The sequence below is a fragment of the Cebidichthys violaceus genome, unplaced genomic scaffold (assembly GCF_023349555.1).
Source record: "Cebidichthys violaceus isolate CVI_PGR_0920_01 unplaced genomic scaffold, fCebVio1.0.p SCAF_67, whole genome shotgun sequence".
Taxonomy (NCBI): Eukaryota; Metazoa; Chordata; class Actinopteri; order Perciformes; family Stichaeidae; genus Cebidichthys; species Cebidichthys violaceus.
Genome location: NW_027176894.1, coordinates 591,499 through 610,510, shown reverse-complemented (window position 1 = coordinate 610,510; position 19,012 = coordinate 591,499). Strand labels below are relative to the sequence as shown.

Sequence of the window (19,012 nt, the reverse complement as noted above, 5' to 3'; positions counted from 1 at the left end):
GTTTGTCTATAACTCTTCCTCTGAGGAGACAAGAAATATTTAACAACTACAGAAATGAAATGTTCTCAACCGTGGAGCAGGTTTTAACCGAGGCTCTGTTTGTAAATGAGGAAACAAAGTTCACATTCACAGCGCTGCTCCTCTTCCTGGAATGAAGCACAGCTTGATAACCCCTCCTTCTTCCTCCTGCTCTCAAACACAGCCGGCTCCACTCTGTCCACAGACTTCCTGGTTCCCTCCCCTTCAGATCTACAGTTTTATAGATGGGTGTAACCAACATGGTGGTGAAGCGATAGAGCTGACAGGCTCCATTCACTGAACAAACACATGTTGTTCAGATCAGAAGTCAAAGCAGAGTCGCTTCTAGTGAAGTGAAACTCAGACAGTCGTTGTTACTGAGAGGTGAAATGGCGCAGAAAGGAGTTCAGCTGGATCGGGAAACCTTCTCTTGTTCCATCTGTCTGGATCTACTGAAGGATCCGGTGACTACTTCCTGTGGACACAGCTACTGCATGAACTGTATTAAAAGCTTCTGGGATGAAGAGGATGTGAAGAAACTCCACAGCTGCCCTCAGTGTAGGCAGACCTTCACACCGAGGCCTCTCCTGCTGAAAAACACCATGTTAGCAGTTTTAGTGGAGGAGCTGAAGAAGACTGGACTCCAAGCTGCTCCTGCTGATCACTGCTATGCTGGACCTGAAGATGTGTCCTGTGATGTCTGCACTGGGAGGAAACAGAAAGCCATCAAGTCCTGTCTCGTCTGTCTGGCCTCTTATTGTGAGAAACACCTCCAGCCTCATTATGACGCGACTCCATTCAAGAAACACAAGCTGGTGGACCCCTCCAAGAAGCTCCAGGAGAACATCTGCTCTCGTCACGATGAGGTGATGAAGATGTTCTGCCGTACTGATCAGCAGTGTATCTGTTACCTCTGCTCTGTGGATGAACACAAAGGCCACGACACAGTCTCAGCTGCAGCAGAAAGGACTGAGAGGCAGAGAGAGCTGGAGGTGAGTCGACTAAACATCCAGCAGAGAATCCAGGACAGAGAGAAAGACGTGAAGCTGCTTCAACAGGAGGTGGAGGCCGTCAATCGCTCCGCCGACGAAGCGGTGAAGGACAGCGAGAAGATCTTCACCGAGCTGATCCGTCTCATGGAGAAAAGAAGCTCCGATGTGAAGCAGCAGGTCAGATCCCAGCAGAAAAGTGAAGTGAGTCGAGTCAAAGAGCTTCAGGAGAAGCTGGAGCAGGAGATCTCTGAGCTGAAGAGGAAAGACGCTGAGCTGAAGCTGCTCTCGCACACAGAGGATCACAACCAGTTTCTACACAACTACCCCTCACTGTCACCACTCAGAGAATCTACAGACTCGTCCGCCATCGATATCCGTCCTCTGAGATACTTTGAGGACGTGACGGCGGCTGTGTCAGAAGTCAGAGATAAACTACAGGACCTTCTGAGAGACAAGTGGACAAATGTCTCACTGGCAGTGACTGAAGTGGACGTTTTACTGTCACCTTCACAAGCAGAGCCCAAGACCAGAGCTGAGTTCTTAAGATATTCAAGTGAAATCACACTGGATCCAAACACAGCAAACACAAATCTGTTATTATCTGATGGGAACAGAAAAGCAACATTTATGAGAGAACATCAGTCTTATTCTAGTCACCCAGACAGATTCACTTCATATTATCAGGTCCTGAGTAGAGAGAGTCTGACTGGACGTTGTTACTGGGAGGTGGAGTGGAGAGGAAGAGGAGTTTATGTAGCAGTCGCATACAAGAATATCATCAGAACAGGGAACTCTAATAAATGTAGATTTGGATGGAATGACAAATCTTGGGTGTTAGTTTGTAACAAAAACGGTTTTACATTTTGGTACAACAAGATCCAAACTTCCGTCTCTCGTCCTCAGTCCTCCAGAGTAGGAGTGTACCTGGATCACAGAGCAGGTATTCTGTCTTTCTACAGCGTCTCTGAAACCATGACTCTCCTCCACAGAGTCCAGACCACATTCACTCAGCCTCTCTATGCTGGACTTTTGATTTATGATTACGAAAACACTGCTGAGTTCTGTAAACTCAAATAGTCAGAAGTGATTTAAGGAACAGCAAATTCATTTTTGTGTTTTAATCCTGAAACTCATTTTGTCTCCATCATTGTCGCTTAATTGCTGATTGTTCTTCAGCTGTCAATCAAACATTGTGGGCGGTGCTTTGACGTCTTCTCATTATTGTTCTGTAAATGTTTGAGTTTCTTTAGGTGGAGCTCCTTTCTGTGTCTGTTTAGCCATGGAGGCTATCACTGCTCATGATGATCTTTGTTGACCTGAACTGATATTTCTCTTCATGAAAATGTAAACTGCTCTGAGGTTTAAATGTTTGATAAATATGAGTATTGATGTATTTGTTACTTGTTGTTTCTCTTCCACTGCATGGCTCTTAAAGAGAGAAATCACCAGAGCTTCTTTTATCAAAGATATTTAGTTCTCAACACTCTTTGTAAAGATTTCTTCAAGTGAAATTATGTTTATTTTCTATAACAGATGAAATGTTGTTCTTGTTGTTTTCTTAATCGTTATACAAAAGAGGTACTATGATGTATTATATAACTAACTATTATGATCATAATCAATAAGTAAATCATTCATTATTCTCTTTCACATAAGTGAGATTCTGGCCAAACAAATGTATTATGAGGATGAAGTGAATGTGTTCATGAAATCATTGAACAAGAGTCATTGAACAGACTTCACTGATGGGATGTGAACAAACTGAAGGTTCACATGATGAATAAAGTATTTCTTGATTCAAGAATGAACAAAGTCTTTTCTTCTTGTCTTATTTACAGGGTTTCATACAAAGCTGATGGAGAAAATGTGAAACTAATATGAGAGTATAAGTGAGTCACTTTTCCTCCTGAAACAGCACAAAGTACAGAGTTCATGTTTAGAGCAGAAGAACATTTGTCAGTCAGTCTCTGTCCTTTAAACTGTCAGAGTTTGAAATCACGTGTCGCTTCTTAAACACTGCGATCTGTTCTCCACAAACTCAGCACACGGCTTTACCTTTGACTTCACTAGATAAACACTTAGAAGTCCATGCTTTGCTAAAAACTCTACACTCTGTGTCAATCTTTCTCTTTTTAAACATAGGCTGACATTCTTTAAGGGGTTAACAGCTAACTCACATCTCCCTTAAGCTCACTTCACCAACACAGTGCAGTGACGCTGCTGCTCGCACACATTCACTAACAAACATAAACTGAGAAAAGAAAACAGCAACAGTCTCCTTCAAAATAAAAGCATTGCAGCTGTATTCCGTGTATGATGGACACTCATTTACGTTTTTTTTCCCAAATCTCCCATTGACGTCCCGCAAGCCGGTCGGTGACAGCCAAAGGGCCGGGTAATGCCCGGGTCTGACTGACCGTCTTTGCCATCCTTATAGAGTCTATAAGGATGGCAAAGACGGTCAGTCGGTGCACGACTTTGGCCCAGACTGAAATACCTCGACAGATATTGAATGGATTGCCATGAAATTCTGTGCAGACGTTAGTGATCCCCCGAGGATAACTCCCATTGAATTTGGTGATCCCCTGACTCTTCATCTAGCTCCAGCAGGTCAGTTCAATTATCCAGTGAAATCTCGACGTCACTCTTAGAAATAAGGGTTCGTAAAAAGGGTTCTTCCTGAGGGGCTGAAGTTCTTCCCAGAAGACTACTTAAAAGACTGCGTTCTTCAACGATTGTTGAACGCTAAATCCCCATGTAGAACCTCTCATTTGGGGGTTCTGGTTGAACTTTATACAGGTGGATCTAGGTATAACCCTTTATGTTGGGTTCTGGGTAGAACCCAAAGCAAGTGTTTTTCTTTGTGCTTCAGAAAGTGACACAGATAAAATGTGTTAGTATGCGACGGGTTTGGGAATGACAACGGGTTGGCTTATTTATTTACTGTTGTTTTGTTTTTCTTCATGACTGTCCCCATATAATTGTTTTATTTTTACTTTGCATCATTTGTCAAAACTAAGGAAAATGTACACTTTTAGGGTTAAAGGACTACTGCACGTGAGACTTTGTGTGTGTGTGTGTGTGTGTGTGTGTGTGTGTGAGTGAGAGAGAGAGAATTTTAGCATTTCAGTTTTGCTCCAACCGCAAAGCTGCAGAATAGCTGAGAAAACAACAGAGATACTCAGCTGAGTTTGCTGACCTCTCCCTCCCCCCCCCCCCCCCCCCCCCCCCATCTCTCGCTCTCTCCCCCCCCTCTCTCTCTCCCTCTCTCTCTTCCTCCTGTCGGGTTTGAGGAGATCTCTCTTGGAGCTGGAGAGGAGAGGTTCGCCGTCTCTCTCTCTCTCTCTCTCTCTTCGCCGTCTCTCTCTCTCCCTCTCTCTCCTCTCTCCTCTCTCTCTCTCTCTCTCTCTCTCTCTCCTCTCTCTCTCTCTCTCTCCCTCTCTCTCTCTCTCTCTCTCTCTCCTGAGGAGATCTCTCTTGGAGCTGGAGAGGAGAGGTTGGCCGTCTCTCTCTCTCTCTCCCTCTTCTCCGCAGCCTCTCGCCGCTTCATCATCATGGATTTTAGGAGTAAAAGAGCCGCTGGGATTATCGCTCAAGTCGCCCTGCTTCTCTGCAGCTCGTACGGGACAACCGGAGAAGGTGAGCAGGCTATGCGCTTCTTTTTTTTTACTTTTCCCCGGGGGAGACGGAGCGAGTCTGGGCAGCGCGGACGCGGGGGGTCCTGGTGCTTCATCCTTCTATCGTGTAAAGCTTCTGCTTTCTGGATGCAGTGCTGTTCAGCTGTTGGTCTCGTGTACTTGTGTTCATTTGGATGAAGTACGGGGATTTGTTTCTTAAGGCTGTTGGATTTTGCGCACCTCGTTTACGCATCAGTGCATGGTTGTAAAGAAGAAACACGGAGAGTTTAAGTGGTTTAATTTAAATGGTGTCGTTGCTCTGGACAAAAATGCCCAAAGACGCTTTCTATCTCAGAGCCAGAACACATTTAATTGTCGCCCAAACTTGCCAGAAGCCGATTCATCCACCGTGTGCGTAAAACAACACCATCACTTTGTTTTCCGGTTAATTTGGTGCTCAGCGCACCATCATGGGAATCCTGGGACTGAGCCACGTTTGTGCACACACACACACGCACTCACACACGCACTCACACACGCACTCACACACACACACACACACACACACACACACACACACACACACACACTCCAGAGCAGCCAGAGTGTGAAGGAGCGTGTGAGAGGGGAAACAAAAGAGGTTGTAACATTTGCTGGTTGGAGACGTTAGCATGGAGAGGTTGCTGGTTTGATTATCTGACCTCTATGATGGAGAAATGAAGGTGAAGCTAGCTGTATTGTCTCTTATTGCATCTTGTAAATAGGCAGTTCATCTCTGCTGTGAGTGTGTAGGTGAGATGGAGAGAATCTGAATGAAGGGAGACATCCTTGTATGTGTTAGGAGCAGATGGTTGTAAAAGTTCTCCATCCTTCCACGCTTATATTCTCCTCTTTCACAACTTATTGTCACCTGGTCCTCTTTTCTGTGTTTTATTGAGTCTCTTTTATGCGCCTCTCTCGCTTTCTTAGACCAAGACCCTCCACACGTCAACCAATCCTTTCTGAGTTTTAATCTGCCTCGACTGTCACTCATAAATCGTGATAAAAATATCGAAAAATGAAACATGTGCAGTGAACATTGAGGTCTGCTGCAGTGCAACGCACAGGCAGTCAGCTGTAAGACATAAAACCGCAGCTTCCGCAGTTGGACGTATGACAAAAGAAGTGATGTAAGGAAGGAACACGCAGTCAGAACAGATCTGTGGTTTTTTCATTGTTCCTTCCCGAAAAGAAACATCTACGACTTTACCAAAATATCTGTCTCTCTTCCTCCTGTTGTGTCCCTCCTTCGGTTACGTCCCTTGCGTCTGTGTCTGACTCTGATCTGCTGCCAAACTCTCCGTCCTCTCCTCCCCGACACATCTTTCTGCTCGCTGCTCTCTCCTTCTTCGGTCCCTGCTGTTTTCTGTCAGCTTCTCTCATCCTCCTTTCTTCTGTCAACAGATCCCCCCCCCCCCCCCCCCCCCCCCCCCTCCCCGCCTCCTGTCGTTCTCCTCTTCTCTTTCTGTCTGTCTCTCTCTCTCTCTGCTTGCTGTCTCTTTCTGTCTCACCTCCACCTAGATCTCCCCTCTCCTGTTGAATCAGAGAGCTGCTGCTGCTGCTGCTGCTGCTGTGTTGCTGGCTCCTTCCTTTCCCATCTCTTCCTCTTCACCTCCTGCTTGTGTTCTTTCCTGCTTCTCGGCCACATCTCCTCGTTTCTATCTCCTTCTGCTCTTTTCTTTCCCTCCTCTTCTTCAGCTGATTTGATGTGTCCGTCATCACCTCCTTCTGTGCAGCTGTTACAAGTTGGACTTCATGAATAACTTGAGATTTCAAGACCTAAAGCAATGCTTTCGTGTTCTCCCTCAGTTTTATTCCTGTCAGGGTGTAAAAAGCCTCTAAAACAGCATTTAGACCACAACGGGACACTAAAATGCTCCACTAAGGGCTCCGACTGATGACATTGTTTCAGGGTTTGCAGCAGTTTAATGCAGGTTCACCCACCACACCTATTCAGAGATTCATCTGCATGTTTTACAGTTTCTTCTCCAGTACTGTGGTCATAGAGAAACCGGTTCTAATCTATAGAGGCTAATTATTTTTTCCTTTGTTGCAGTCAGCGGCTCTTTCTCTCATTTTTTCCTCTCTGGTTTTGGTTTCTCTTTCCCCGCCTTGTCCATTTTCTTACTCTCTCTGTTCCTCCCTCGCCTCTGTCCATCTCTCTGTTTACCTCGCCCCGGCCTGACTCAGCCACACACTCATCATGCACGGACCATAAACCACGGCAGCATATTAAGTTAGGACTGCAGAGGTGGAGGGATCCCAGCCGCGGGTTTCAGACTGAGCCTCACGTCTCCTTCCACCCGTGCAGACAGCTCACTGTTCATTACGGAGGTGGTACTAAATGATAACAAAACAGAAATACATATTTAAACAGCCACAGATGGCGCTCCGTTGACTTGTTAGCCGGAGGAGTGAAAGCGCTGGGGTTTATGTAATGAGATTCAAGGAAGTCAGCGTGTGAAACAGATGCCTGCAGGACATTAAAGTCACTGTGCGGTTAATCGCCTTCTGATTTTAACAGCGTGATAGAGTCACATTGTGTTTGAAATTGCTTCTTGCATGAAGGTACTGTGGAATGACGGCAGGTCGGCCCAGTGTGCGCAGAGACCATTATGAAACTGAAAGGTTGTATTCAGGTGAAGATAAGTGATTTTTCCGGTCACTAGGGGGCAGCAGAACAACCTGTTAACAGTTAACAGAAACATATTGTTTTTTTTAAAAAAGACAGTTGCTGTTAGACATCCAGTATGGAGCAACATTAGTCGTCTTTGGAGTCGTGTTTCGGAATGAGTTACGGACCGTGAAAAACCAAAACAATGAGGGGAAAGACCATTAGGCCGGATCCACACTGGATACGTTTTCATTTTAAAATGTATAACTTGTGCTGTGCCTATGCCTAGCAGGTTTCGTTGTAGTCTGGATGGGCAGAAACGGTAGACCTCTGGAAACGATTGAACCAGTCACCCACATTTGCTTCTTTATGGGTCTCATAAGTCTCGACGTGTCGTTCCCCCATGTGGGTAAGCTATTATTTGAGCGGCGATATCAGCTCTAGTCATGTGAAATGCTTGTCCGGGTATTATGGACTGGGATTATTTCTGAAACGCTTGTCTGGACAGAGATTCTGTTTGTGTTGAAACGCCGTTTTAAAAAAATTAGTAGTAGTGTGGATGTAGCCTTGAAAACACTGCGCTGAGGGCGTGTGTCGCCACGAGTCATCACTTTTTTTTCAGTAAAAACTTATTGTTTATTGCAGCTTTAAAGCAAAAATGAAAGGAACTTTGCAGTTTTAGTGTTTTGTTTGTTGTTGTTGTTCTTCAACTCACAAAGAACAAAGTCCAGAACCTCGAACGAGAGGAAAAAACAACAACTTCTTGGTATTTTTTAAGCATCGACACTAAAATCAGAGTTGTGTGTCAGAAGAGCAATGGCTTTTGCACTCATGTGCAATTTACAGTGAGCGTTCCATTGTAAAGAGCAAGAGAGATCAATGTTTCCAGTCCAAGCTGCAGAAAACAGTCCAAAATCCAATGCGGCCTCGGGGCCGTGTTGTGCGCTGAACAAAGCATCGCAGTCATGGTCCACAAACAAGACGGTCAGCCGAAAACTTACACTCGAGCTGTCATTGACGACGGACCAATTATCACTCCCAGTGTGACTGTTGCTAAGAACATGGCTAAACATTTGAATGTGTGCCACTGACTTAAAATGAAGCTGTAAAACAGCACATTTTTCTTTCTAACCTTCCCTGAAAAACATCGATATCTATAACAATAAAGCCGGCTCCAGTATTCTTACAGAGCAGAGAGACTGTAGTCTTTATTGGTGTCCTGCTGCGTCTCTAATTGCGCCCTCAGAAAGTTTCAATCCCTTGCGAGTTATTTTGTTCTGCTTTATTTTGCTGGATCTCGAGGCATTATTTAAGTACAACACTGCCTCGAATGCATCCCTACATTAATTAGTGGAGCGTTTAATTAGCTGCGCTGTACTGTCTCTGCTGCCCGCAGAAGAAATCCTCCTGGTTCTCGCGCTGGTTCTGCTTCTGGAAAAATGTTCCTCAAAGCAGAAATGAAGCGCATGAAAGCATGTCAAGCATGTCAAGCATGGTTATGTAATTCCACACGCTTGATGTTAATTGCTAACTGTACCGTGACGCTGTACATTAAGGCTCATGTGCCACATTAGGATCAGCTTGGTGACCAACAGATACTGAACGTATTGATCGACGGGGCTTGATTGGCTCGTTGTGCACTTATAATTAAAGAAGCAAGGGCCATTCAGAAGCGGGTTTGAGTACAAGCTAACTATAATTAAAGAATCAGATACTCTATGTCCAATCCATTACAGCAGTTATTATGTGAAGCATCATAATTAACCTGTGTTTTATCCTTTACTGTGTCTACTTTACTTATTCATTTATATGTTCTTGCTATATGTTTTTGTGTAAGTTTCTCCTTTTGTTGTTGTTATTAAGCAGCTATGCTGTAATGCGGTCAAGTCAATGTTTATCCAAACCAAAAGATATCCCATAATCATTATGAAATACATGCCTTTGGCAATCAGTGATGTGAACACACAAGCTCACGGATGTAATGCACCACAAATGGAAAACAAACCCATCCTATTCTATCGTCGCAGTTATGTTTTGTACTAGTATTGTGGGGTGAGGCTTAAGAGACGGGCTTATGTGTCAAGCTCCACCACCACTGGATCCTACATTTCCCACAATGCAACTCAAACTGTTTAGTTGGGCCTTCCCTTCCAGGTAGACGTCAACAACTTTTAATCTCCACACCTGAAGCTCGTAACGCAGCACGTCTGTTCAAAAGCCAGAACTGTAACTGTGTAGATATCAAGCTGTAGAAGGCTGTCATTGAACATGCCCCAAACCAAACTGGCCCTTGGGTGTGTGTGTGTGTGTGTGTGTGTGTGTGTGTGTAACTACTCCCACTGCAGGTTTAAATTAATTGGATTGGCCCTGGGTGTTTTAAGCAAACATGAGGTTAAAGTTTATGTAAGCACATTAATATGAAGATGTAAGTGCCTGGAGAGGAATAGACGCGTCTGACCTTCTGTTAAACAGTAACGCTGCTCTGTGGAGGAGAGGGCTCTCCCTCCCCTCCACAGTAACTACTTCCTCAGGCTGAGGCTGTAAATTAGAACGTGTTCCCACTCTAAAATGCTTGCTTAAGTGCAGTAGAGTGCACAGAAAGCAGCGGTGGTAATGTACACGAAAGCTCCTCAGTGTGTATTTACAGGGACATTAAAAACGGTAAAGATGACGAGCCTGACCGTAAAACAAGCGGCACGTGAGGTGAGGAGAAACTTTACTGACGGCAAATTCCACAAAGCTATAGGCATGGAGGCAGAGAGCAAACTAGCACCGATGAAGGAAAAGAGTGACGGACAGGAAACATGACATAGACCAGCTATTCTCAATTCTTTTTTTTGGGGATTTATGTGAATTGTTGCACACATTAAAATAAAAAAAAACACAGTTTCGGATGCAGCGACACGTAGATGGATTGTTTTTTTTTAAAGGAGAGACAACCTTACGCCAGTAAAAGATCCCAAGAGTGTGGTGAGGAAATATGACTCTGAACGCATCACACTTTGATTGATAATGGCAGGCAGTTACGGTGACTGTGAGCAGAATATTTATTTTGGCTATTACAGCTGACAACACATGTTTATTTTTCCTCCCTTTTTTCATTTATTTGGAAAGGTGGTCCCAGGAAATTCTTTACCACCATTTGACATTAGTATCGATCAGCTGAGTTAAAGAATTCGCTCCCTCAACGGAAATCATTTTGGAAAAAAAGAGAGGCATTTAATAGCCAATGCCAAAAAAACCCAGTCTGCCAAAACCAATAAGTTGTCCTTCAGTCGTGTGCTCCTCAGAGAGCTCACCCATTGTTCATCATTCACTCAATAATCGCCCATGACTCATATAAGAACACAAACATAATCAGAGCAAGATCTTGAATTTGTGAACAGTTCTCTAAAAACGTCTTCCCCCCCGTTGACCGTCCCTCTGCTGTCCTGTTTGTGTCCCTTCTGTCTGCAATGTTAGTTTCTATAATGTGGAAAACGTAATAAGGAAACCGAAAGATCTATTGACAACCACAAAAAGCAAGCAGTCTCTCTGTCTAACAATCTCCGCTCCGTGTCAGCGCCACGGACAGTGCTGCGACTACACACACACACACACACACACACACACACACACATGACAGTGCTAAGCGCTAGTGACATGTATCTCAGACAATAATGTTGTAGTTACTATTTTATATGGATACATGAAGCTTAAACAAAGGGGGTATCAGTGAGCAAGAAACAAAAGAAGACATTGTGACGATCAGTCGATTATAAGCCTTGACCAATCAGATTTGACTTTGTCATTTCTTAGTTGGGGACATGCCTAAGGCATAAAATCCCCCCCAAAAAATTCAGTTGGTGCTTAAAGTTGCTCCTCATCTTCCTAAAGTTCACTTGTTTTGAGCAAAACAGGGTCACGTTACGATCAACACACTTTGATGACACTCAGCCTATCATTTGTTCATTTACTACTATCTGCTCTAGCAGGGAAATCAAATGTCTTTTGTCTGCTCAGTCATCAATCACGCTGCTCATCATCCACACATGAGCGATAGACGGTTGCACTCACTTTCCCCGTCGTCCGCGCTCTCTTTCTCTCTTTCTCTCTTTCTCTCTTTCTCTCTCCCTCTGCCTCATCAGTCTTCCTTGAAGCGTTTATCTCCCCTCTGAGCTGATTTAGAGCCACTGGAGTGTGTGCTATAATCATAGCCTAATGGCAGATAATATCAATAACACTTAATGACTTTTAATCCTAGCTTAATGACAGATTATACCACTTGTACTGTGTGTGTGTGTGTGTGTGTGTGAGTGTGTGTGTGTGTGTGTGTGTGTGTGTGTGTGTGTGTGTGTGTGTGTGCTGATTTGCATTTTCACCCTCATTCGTGGGTGTTAAGACGACGGCGGCTCGCTGGTTCCTCTGAGTCCTCAAGGAGAGAACTTTGAAGGTATAGTTTAGGAGTCAGTATATTTTCCGCCTGCAGAGAGGAAGAAAGGCGTCCTGTCCCGCCTCAAAAGTTCATTCACATTCAGGTTGGTTCTACATATTTCTGCTACCTGTCCTCCGTTCATCCTGTGATCACGCCACAAAGAGACGTGAAATGCAGGTGATCATGATATTTTAGCCTTTACCTCACATGAAATTAAAGACAGCATGGTTTGGTTATTGAGATGCAGCAGGCTGAATGGCTGTTCGAGTTGGATATTCAAAATGTGCATCGGGGGATATTAGCGGTGCTTGATTAAATCGCATCATAAATCGTTAATAATAAATCTTTGAGTTCATGAATTACCCCTCATCTGTTCCAGGATTAATCTGGTGAAGAAAAATACAGACGAGGGTGCAAATTCAGCATCTCATTTCATGTGCTGCACTGCCCCGTGTCGTATGAATTTATTGTGTTCCAGTGAGCGGATTGTTTGCGCCGAGAAGAACATAAACCTGTGCATATAAACTATTGAAATTCCCAGTAAACCTCCCGGTCCTTTATGATTCATGAGAGGGCAGCATCAGTGAGAGCCGGGATGAGTAGCCGAGGATAAATCCCCTTCATATTTCTTCTTCAGTGTCATTTATAGAAATGTGTGCCGGCAAAATGGAGCCATGAACGGGACCTGATGAAGTCAAGGTTTTTCGGGACGTGGAGCCACTGGTCATGAATCTGGATTTATTAACCCAGGAACAGGTAGTTAAGTGAGGAGCTGACGGGGGACTGCGGTCCATCTGTTTGATCTTGGGACCTGCTGGACTGTATTTGTTCAAGGCCGTCCCCAGAAGGAGCCTGCCCCCCCCCCCAAAAAAAATGAAGCCATTCATCATGTGAGATTGTCATCAACTCAGATGACTTGTTGTCGCTTGGAATTCTGGGTCCGTTTCTATCTGCGGAGGTCACGATACTCTGTCACTCAGATGTCGAGGGACACAACTTTCTCTGTGATTGTTTCCCCAGTTTCAGTTGTGAACAACTGTGCAGCTATTTGTTGAAAAGCTCGATAAAGAAAGAATGTGAACCCTGTTAGACAGTGTGTTCTTCAGCAATGCATCCTAATCAGCTATCTTGTCCCTAGATTAGCTACTTAGCTTCTCATTTACATTTAGACCATCGGTTGTGTTTTGCTGCCATTTAAAAGGTAAAATGATCCGTGGTCGAGCCTCCACACCAGGGTGGGTGCTACGCTTCTGCTCTGTCTTTGTGGATCAGGACGACGTTATCAGCGTTAACCGCCGGTATCAGCTCAGCGCAGAGCGGTGGCTGTTAGCCAGCCAGTTCAGTAGACACGTTCACACTCCCAGCTCATCATATATATATATATATATATATATATATATAGACGCTGGTCAGTGGCCCTGAGCTTCAAACTGTGACGCTCTAGGTCAGTGATTCTCAAGTGGTGGGTCGCGGACCCGTTTTCAGTGGGTCGCAGACCTTTGCCTGTGCTTTTATTTTGAAGGGGATTTTTTTATGCAGCGGAGTTATTCACACTCCTTAACCGTATTTGGCGTTAATGCCTTGTAATGCTAATAGACACCCATTTCACAGTGTAGAAGAACACCCACACAGTTTGTTTTCATGTGCTAAGTGAGCGATATGTTAGTACGACACCGACTACATGAGAGATGGATTTTCTTACATCGAGGACAAAAAACTCAGTGTGTTTTGTGCAGCGAGGTTCTGGCACAAGAAAGCATGAAGCCGTCAAAACTGAAGCGGCATTTGTTGGATCAATCCGCAGCTCATGAACTGAAAACTATTCCTCTGTAGAATGACACTATGAGTAGGTGACTGAAGACATGTTGGATGACATCAAACAACAAACCACAGCTCCAATTAAGACAAGCGGTCATTTTTCATTACAAATGGACAAATCTACAGACACAACAAAGCAGTTTTACTTGTTTACGTGAAACATGTGGGACGGGGACTGACAGGAACAAGAGAGCTCCCTACTGCTACGACTGCAGAGGACATCTTCAGCTCAGGTTCAAACTGCTCCATCTTTTCATTAAACACATTTGAGAAGTTGAAAATTTGGGTCGCGGCTTTGTCATTAAGGGGTGATGGTGGGTCCCGCAGCCAGACCAGTTGAGAACCTCTGCTCTGGGTTCCGCTCTAGCGTCAGCTTTGGACATGACAGGCGTGTCAGTTTCCACTGGTTACATGCAAAGCGTCTATTTCAAAATAAATAACCGTCTTCACAGAAAGTTAGGTCTATGCAGCAAACCCACTAAGTTAGGTTTAGTGACTAACGACTCACGTGACTCTCATTGCTAACGGCCGACGTGAAAAAATGATTCCGGTGTGTCGCATACAGACGCTACAAGGTATAGCTCTGTGTGTCAGAGTCAGAGGCCGAGGGGGAATGAGCATCCATTGGTATTATACAAGTTGGGAGAGAGACCGGGTTGGTTTGGTCCACACACGTGGACTCACATGCACTAAAAGACACGTACAGGCTACTGCAACAACAGCAAACCAAGAAGTTGGAGGGACCTCTGCTCTTTTTTTTTTTTTATCTCATCCCACATTATATCACAGAAGTTTGCTGATATGCTACGGTGCTCAGCTATGTTAAGCTTCCATAACTGGCAAGCTACTGCTACAATTTTGGCACTGCCCTTACTCTCACTTGAAATGACGAAATACAGGCTCCGCATGAGAGAGAGAGAGAGAGAGAGAGAGAGAGGGAGAGAGAGAGAGACAGAGAGAGCGAGAGAGAGCGAGAGAGAGACAGAGAGAGAGACAGAGAGACAGAGAGACAGAGAGAGCGAGAGACAGAGAGAGCGAGAGAGCGAGAGCGAGAGAGCGAGAGAGAGAGAGAGAGAGACAGAGACAGAGACAGAGAGAGAGAGAGAGAGACAAAGAGAGAGAGACAGAGAGAGAGAGAGAGAGAGAGAGAGAGAGAGATGGAGAGAGAGAGAGAGACAGAGAGAGAGAGAGAGAGAGCGAGAGAGAGAGAGAGAGACAGAGAGAGACACAGAGAGACAGAGAGAGAGAGAGAGAGAGAGAGAGAGAGAGAGAGAGAGAGAGAGAGAGAGAGAGAGAGGTGGAGTCGAAGAGCTCTGGAGACTCAGACTGCTGTGGGAATTTTAATGTCACATTTTCATATGTCCTCCACGCATTAGAATACGGTTCACCTTGAAAAGTGAGTTAATAGAAGTTACTGAGGGACTCTACCAAACTTGGGCAAGTCTAATTGTCAAATATCTGTCTTCAGCATCAGTGCATCTGCATAACCTCGTACCTCCCCAGACCCGGCTCCAGCGCGTCCTCGTTTCAAACTAAAATAGATGCTGATCACAGCTTGATGCTGTCACTGCTGTGTATTTCTCATGAAGTCGGTACTGCGTGACCACAGCTCCGCAGACTGCTGATGAGACGAAGCAGGGCCGGTCAGTTTGCATTAAAGAGGAGGACAGCGCTGAGTCAGTGGCCATTAAAGACGGACGGGGAAGGCTGAATTTCAACCGAACGAGACGGAGCTAAATCAAAGCTAAGCACATTGAGGCGAGGCAGAGGAGGAGGGAGGAGGGAGGAGGGAGGAGGGAGGAGGGAGGAGGGTGGGATGCAGGAGAAGGGGAGAGATGAAGATGAGGGGAATTGAAAGTGGATAAGGGGAGGAAAGAAGTGGACGAAGGGCAATATAAAGTATGAGAGGATAAAGTTTAGGAGTCAAGGTCTGCAGGCTGTCTGGGAGCAGTACTCCCTCTGTGTTTCTCACAACTGCAGTGACATTTTCTGCTGCCTTTCCCATTTTATCCCTCAATGACTTTGCTGCGTACGTGTGTGTGTGTGTGTGTGTGTGTGTGTGTGTGTGTGTGTGTGTGTGTGTGTGTGTGTGTGTGTGTATACGGGCCACCATCTGCTTTCTGGAAGCATCGGCTCACATCTTTGAGATGATTTGACTTCAGGAGACGGCTCAGGGAGGAGGAGAAAGATACAGGTATGAAAAGATAGTGTGGAAAGGGAGAGGAGGAAAGAGGAATTAGGACAGTAAAAGGAGATACGTTTGGGGAAAAGGAGACAAGTGAGGTTAGTAAGGAAAGGTAGAAGGTTCGAAAGAAGTGAAGGAAGTAAGAAGGAGTGACAATGAAGATACTGAGATATACTTTTGCCTCAGATAGTTTCCTGCTGTGACATTCTCAACTGCCTCTACAATTTCACCACCCGCTGGCTTTTGAGTGTGTGTGTGTGTGTGTGTGTGTGTGTGTGTGTGTGTGTGTGTGTGTGTGTGTGTGTGTGTGAGACAGTTTTCAGCTTGGTTTTGAAGAGCACTGCAAGTTGTGTTTTTTTTTGCAAGATTGCAGCTTATTCACATCATGCCATTAATGCCATTATTATAAGTGTCACCTTTATCGATGACACATTGACATCGTCTTCATTGGTTATTTCCATCATTGCTCAAACCACCTTCAGCCTGAATAGAGGTCTATTCCACTGTTGAACACACCTGTGAGGGTGTGCAGGGCCTTCACCTGCAAAACTCACGACTTAACCAACGTCCAAAAGAGTATAAAGGATACGACAGACCAGACTATACTCAGTCAAAAATGCATTAGACTTGACTTAGATAATAATACGTTACATTCAGTACATTAGGTTTTGACATGGGGCAACGGTGAAGTGATTAGACATGGCTGTAATGACACTAAATCCCCATCGACATTCTGCACTCAACCCTAAACCGTCCTCTAGTAGAGACTAGAGAGAAGATGATGTTCCTTCAGGGATCTATGCTGAATCAGTCATCGTCAGACACGGGAACAGATGTGCCGCAACTGGACCCTCAGCGCAGCCTGATGCCGGTGTAGCTGATGTGAGTGGAGCTGACGGAGGTTTTTTTAGGTCTGGACCTGACGCATCGCTATAAACAGAGTGATGAATTTCATCCAAGCAGCAAAAACATAATATAATTTGTGCTTTATCAACATCGAGATGAAACGCTCGAAGCTCTTGGAAAATATTAAATTGAAAGCAGGCAGAAAACAAACGCTGCAAAAATGCATATTTGTGTCATTAATAGTCAAAGTATTTTGTATCTTGAATATCTTGTTAAGTGAATAAAACCCACTTTTGAGCATGCTTATTATATGACACACATCCTAATGGTGATATAGAGCTCAAGATTAGTTTCCTCAGCTAATTTCAAGATCTATTTTTTGTCTTGAAAGACCTAAATATCACATCTTATATCCAGAAGTCTTACCTAGTGATTTTTCTACTTATTCCAAGCGAAAACACCCTGCATACCAGTGAATGTGTGTCATGCTGGTCTGGAGCAATGCCAACTATAATCTCCTGCTCCCACACCAACCGGCAGCGTCTTTCTGGCAGGAAGCGAGCGAGTGTCTTTGGTGTGAAGAACACGGCGTGTCGGTTTGATGTGTTATCTGGTGTAAGAGGCTGTGTTCTGAAAGGCCTGCTATGTCTTCAATCTGGTCGATTCATGCTTTTTTTTCCGATTTTTCACCGATCTCTTCGTGCTGAAGTTTCTATTCGATCAGACCTTTTCACACGAACAATCTGCTCAGAGAAGGACGTGACCAACAGGAGATATTCGCCACCATATCCCATATTTCTGACCGCTGTCTCTTTTCCCTTCAGATATCCCCAATTACACCGTCCTGTGACGGCTTAGCGGTTCAATGTGAAAGTGCTGCTTCAACGCTCGTCTCCACGAAAAAACTCTTGGCTTAGTTAGTTAAAGAAGACTCAGGAGAAGCCGAGCTCCGAGTGTTTGATAGAAGACGGACAACGTCAAATTATCTGCAGAGAAGTTCTTTTAAAGACCACTTATCGGCTAATGTCCCCCACGGGAAGACGTCTGTAAAGTAAGACTGTAGATGCTGAGACTGAGGCTGCTGCTGTGGTTTAGTGAAAAGAGGCTACACACAGACACACACACACACACACACACACACACACACACACACAGGAAAAGACAGAGACAGACTGAGCTCCACTTTCCGCTGTATGTCTTGTAGAGCCTTTATAAAGCTCAATGTTACTGCAGCACCAGTAGCATAGGTATCATATGCATGTATGCTTTTTTTTTTTGGTCTCTTCAGCAGTGCTGCAAAGTGATGAGATTTTTTTTTTCTTCTTCCCAGTAACAAATGGAGTAGGATATTGCAATTTCACAAATCTCAGCCAGGCTCAGTCACTTTGTCTCTGTGCGTTCAGTGGACAGACTGCTGACCCCGGCCCTTCATTGGCAATCGCCACAGAGTGGCTGACTCGCACGGCAAACATCTCGTTGCGCTATAGCCTCGGCAAATGTGGCTACCGGCGCACGGCTAAAAGTCTCTCGGCGGGACTCGCGCTTGCGGACATTTGTTTGCGCATGACGCGCATCAATCAGCATACCGGGTAGTTGGTATATCCAAACTCACTGTGCAGTTAGTAGAATATGTATCACGTCACCTCAGTGCTTGAGGCAAAAAAAAAAAAATGTTGCTCCTAAGCGCCACTACTGTCATGTGTTTCCCTGCGCGGACGCTTCAGAAAGCTGTCCGTGTCTCTTTCCATTATGAGAATGAGAAATAACACACCACTGCTTTTACACACGGACTCAGGCACCGGGGGTTTGATCCAGTCTACCGACAGCTACGCTGGTTTCTTCTAACCAGGAGCGCAATCCTCGCAAAAAAAAAAAAAACCCCTCCACGCCGAGGAGACAACGAGTCTTCATTAGTTGCCCTTTTGACTGCCCTTCTATCTCAGTTAAGAAAACATTACCCTTAGATCAGTGAAGTGACGAGAAAAGTGGCTGTTCTAGCGTCAGTATTTTCTCCGTAACTCCTTAAACTGAAGCAGCGCTGTTGTTGATGCCATTTGATTTAAATGTCTCACTTGTGAAATAAATGAATATTGCTGAGCTGCCTGGATGATGTGAATATGTGTGTTCTTTTTGCCTGAATGAATGAAAATGAGCTTGTATTCTAAGTGTGTTGACGTTTTCAATTAAGAGGCAAACATATTCAAAACACTTACTTAGTGCAGCTGGTAGATTAGTAGGTATTTTATGATATCTCCCTCTGGAGCTATTAGTACAAGTGGTGTAGCCTGCAGCCTTCCCTCTAAATCTGCATAATTGTGTTGTTGTGATTGACAGTGTGTATTTGTGTTTGTACTGCACCCTGGGAAGATCTCAACAGCTTCTTTCAACTCTCTCTTCTGCCTTCATGCGAGTTAAAATCGGGCAGTTTAAAGATGAAGAGGTTTTTAAATGCTGCTCGTGTCCGTTTTT

At 44.7% G+C, this 19,012-nt stretch overlaps 1 protein-coding gene and 1 pseudogene across 1 annotated transcript; both read left to right on the top strand.

Moving 5' to 3' along the window:
- The first annotated feature begins 324 nt into the window (after positions 1-324).
- Positions 325-2,822, top strand: LOC137890629 (tripartite motif-containing protein 16-like). The gene has a single exon (XM_068734794.1). The coding sequence runs from the start codon at positions 408-410 to the stop codon at positions 2,085-2,087; it is 1,680 nt and encodes a 559-aa protein (XP_068590895.1). The 5' UTR covers positions 325-407; the 3' UTR covers positions 2,088-2,822.
- A 1,733-nt stretch (positions 2,823-4,555) lies between these two features.
- The window catches only part of LOC137890620 (contactin-associated protein-like 4), a 78,847-nt pseudogene continuing 64,390 nt past the window's right edge, over positions 4,556-19,012 (top strand).

Excerpts from the sequence above, each read along its gene's own strand:
- LOC137890629 (XM_068734794.1), top strand. The coding sequence starts at position 408 with ATGGCGCAGAAAGGAGTTCAGCTGGATCGGGAAACCTTCTCTTGTTCC.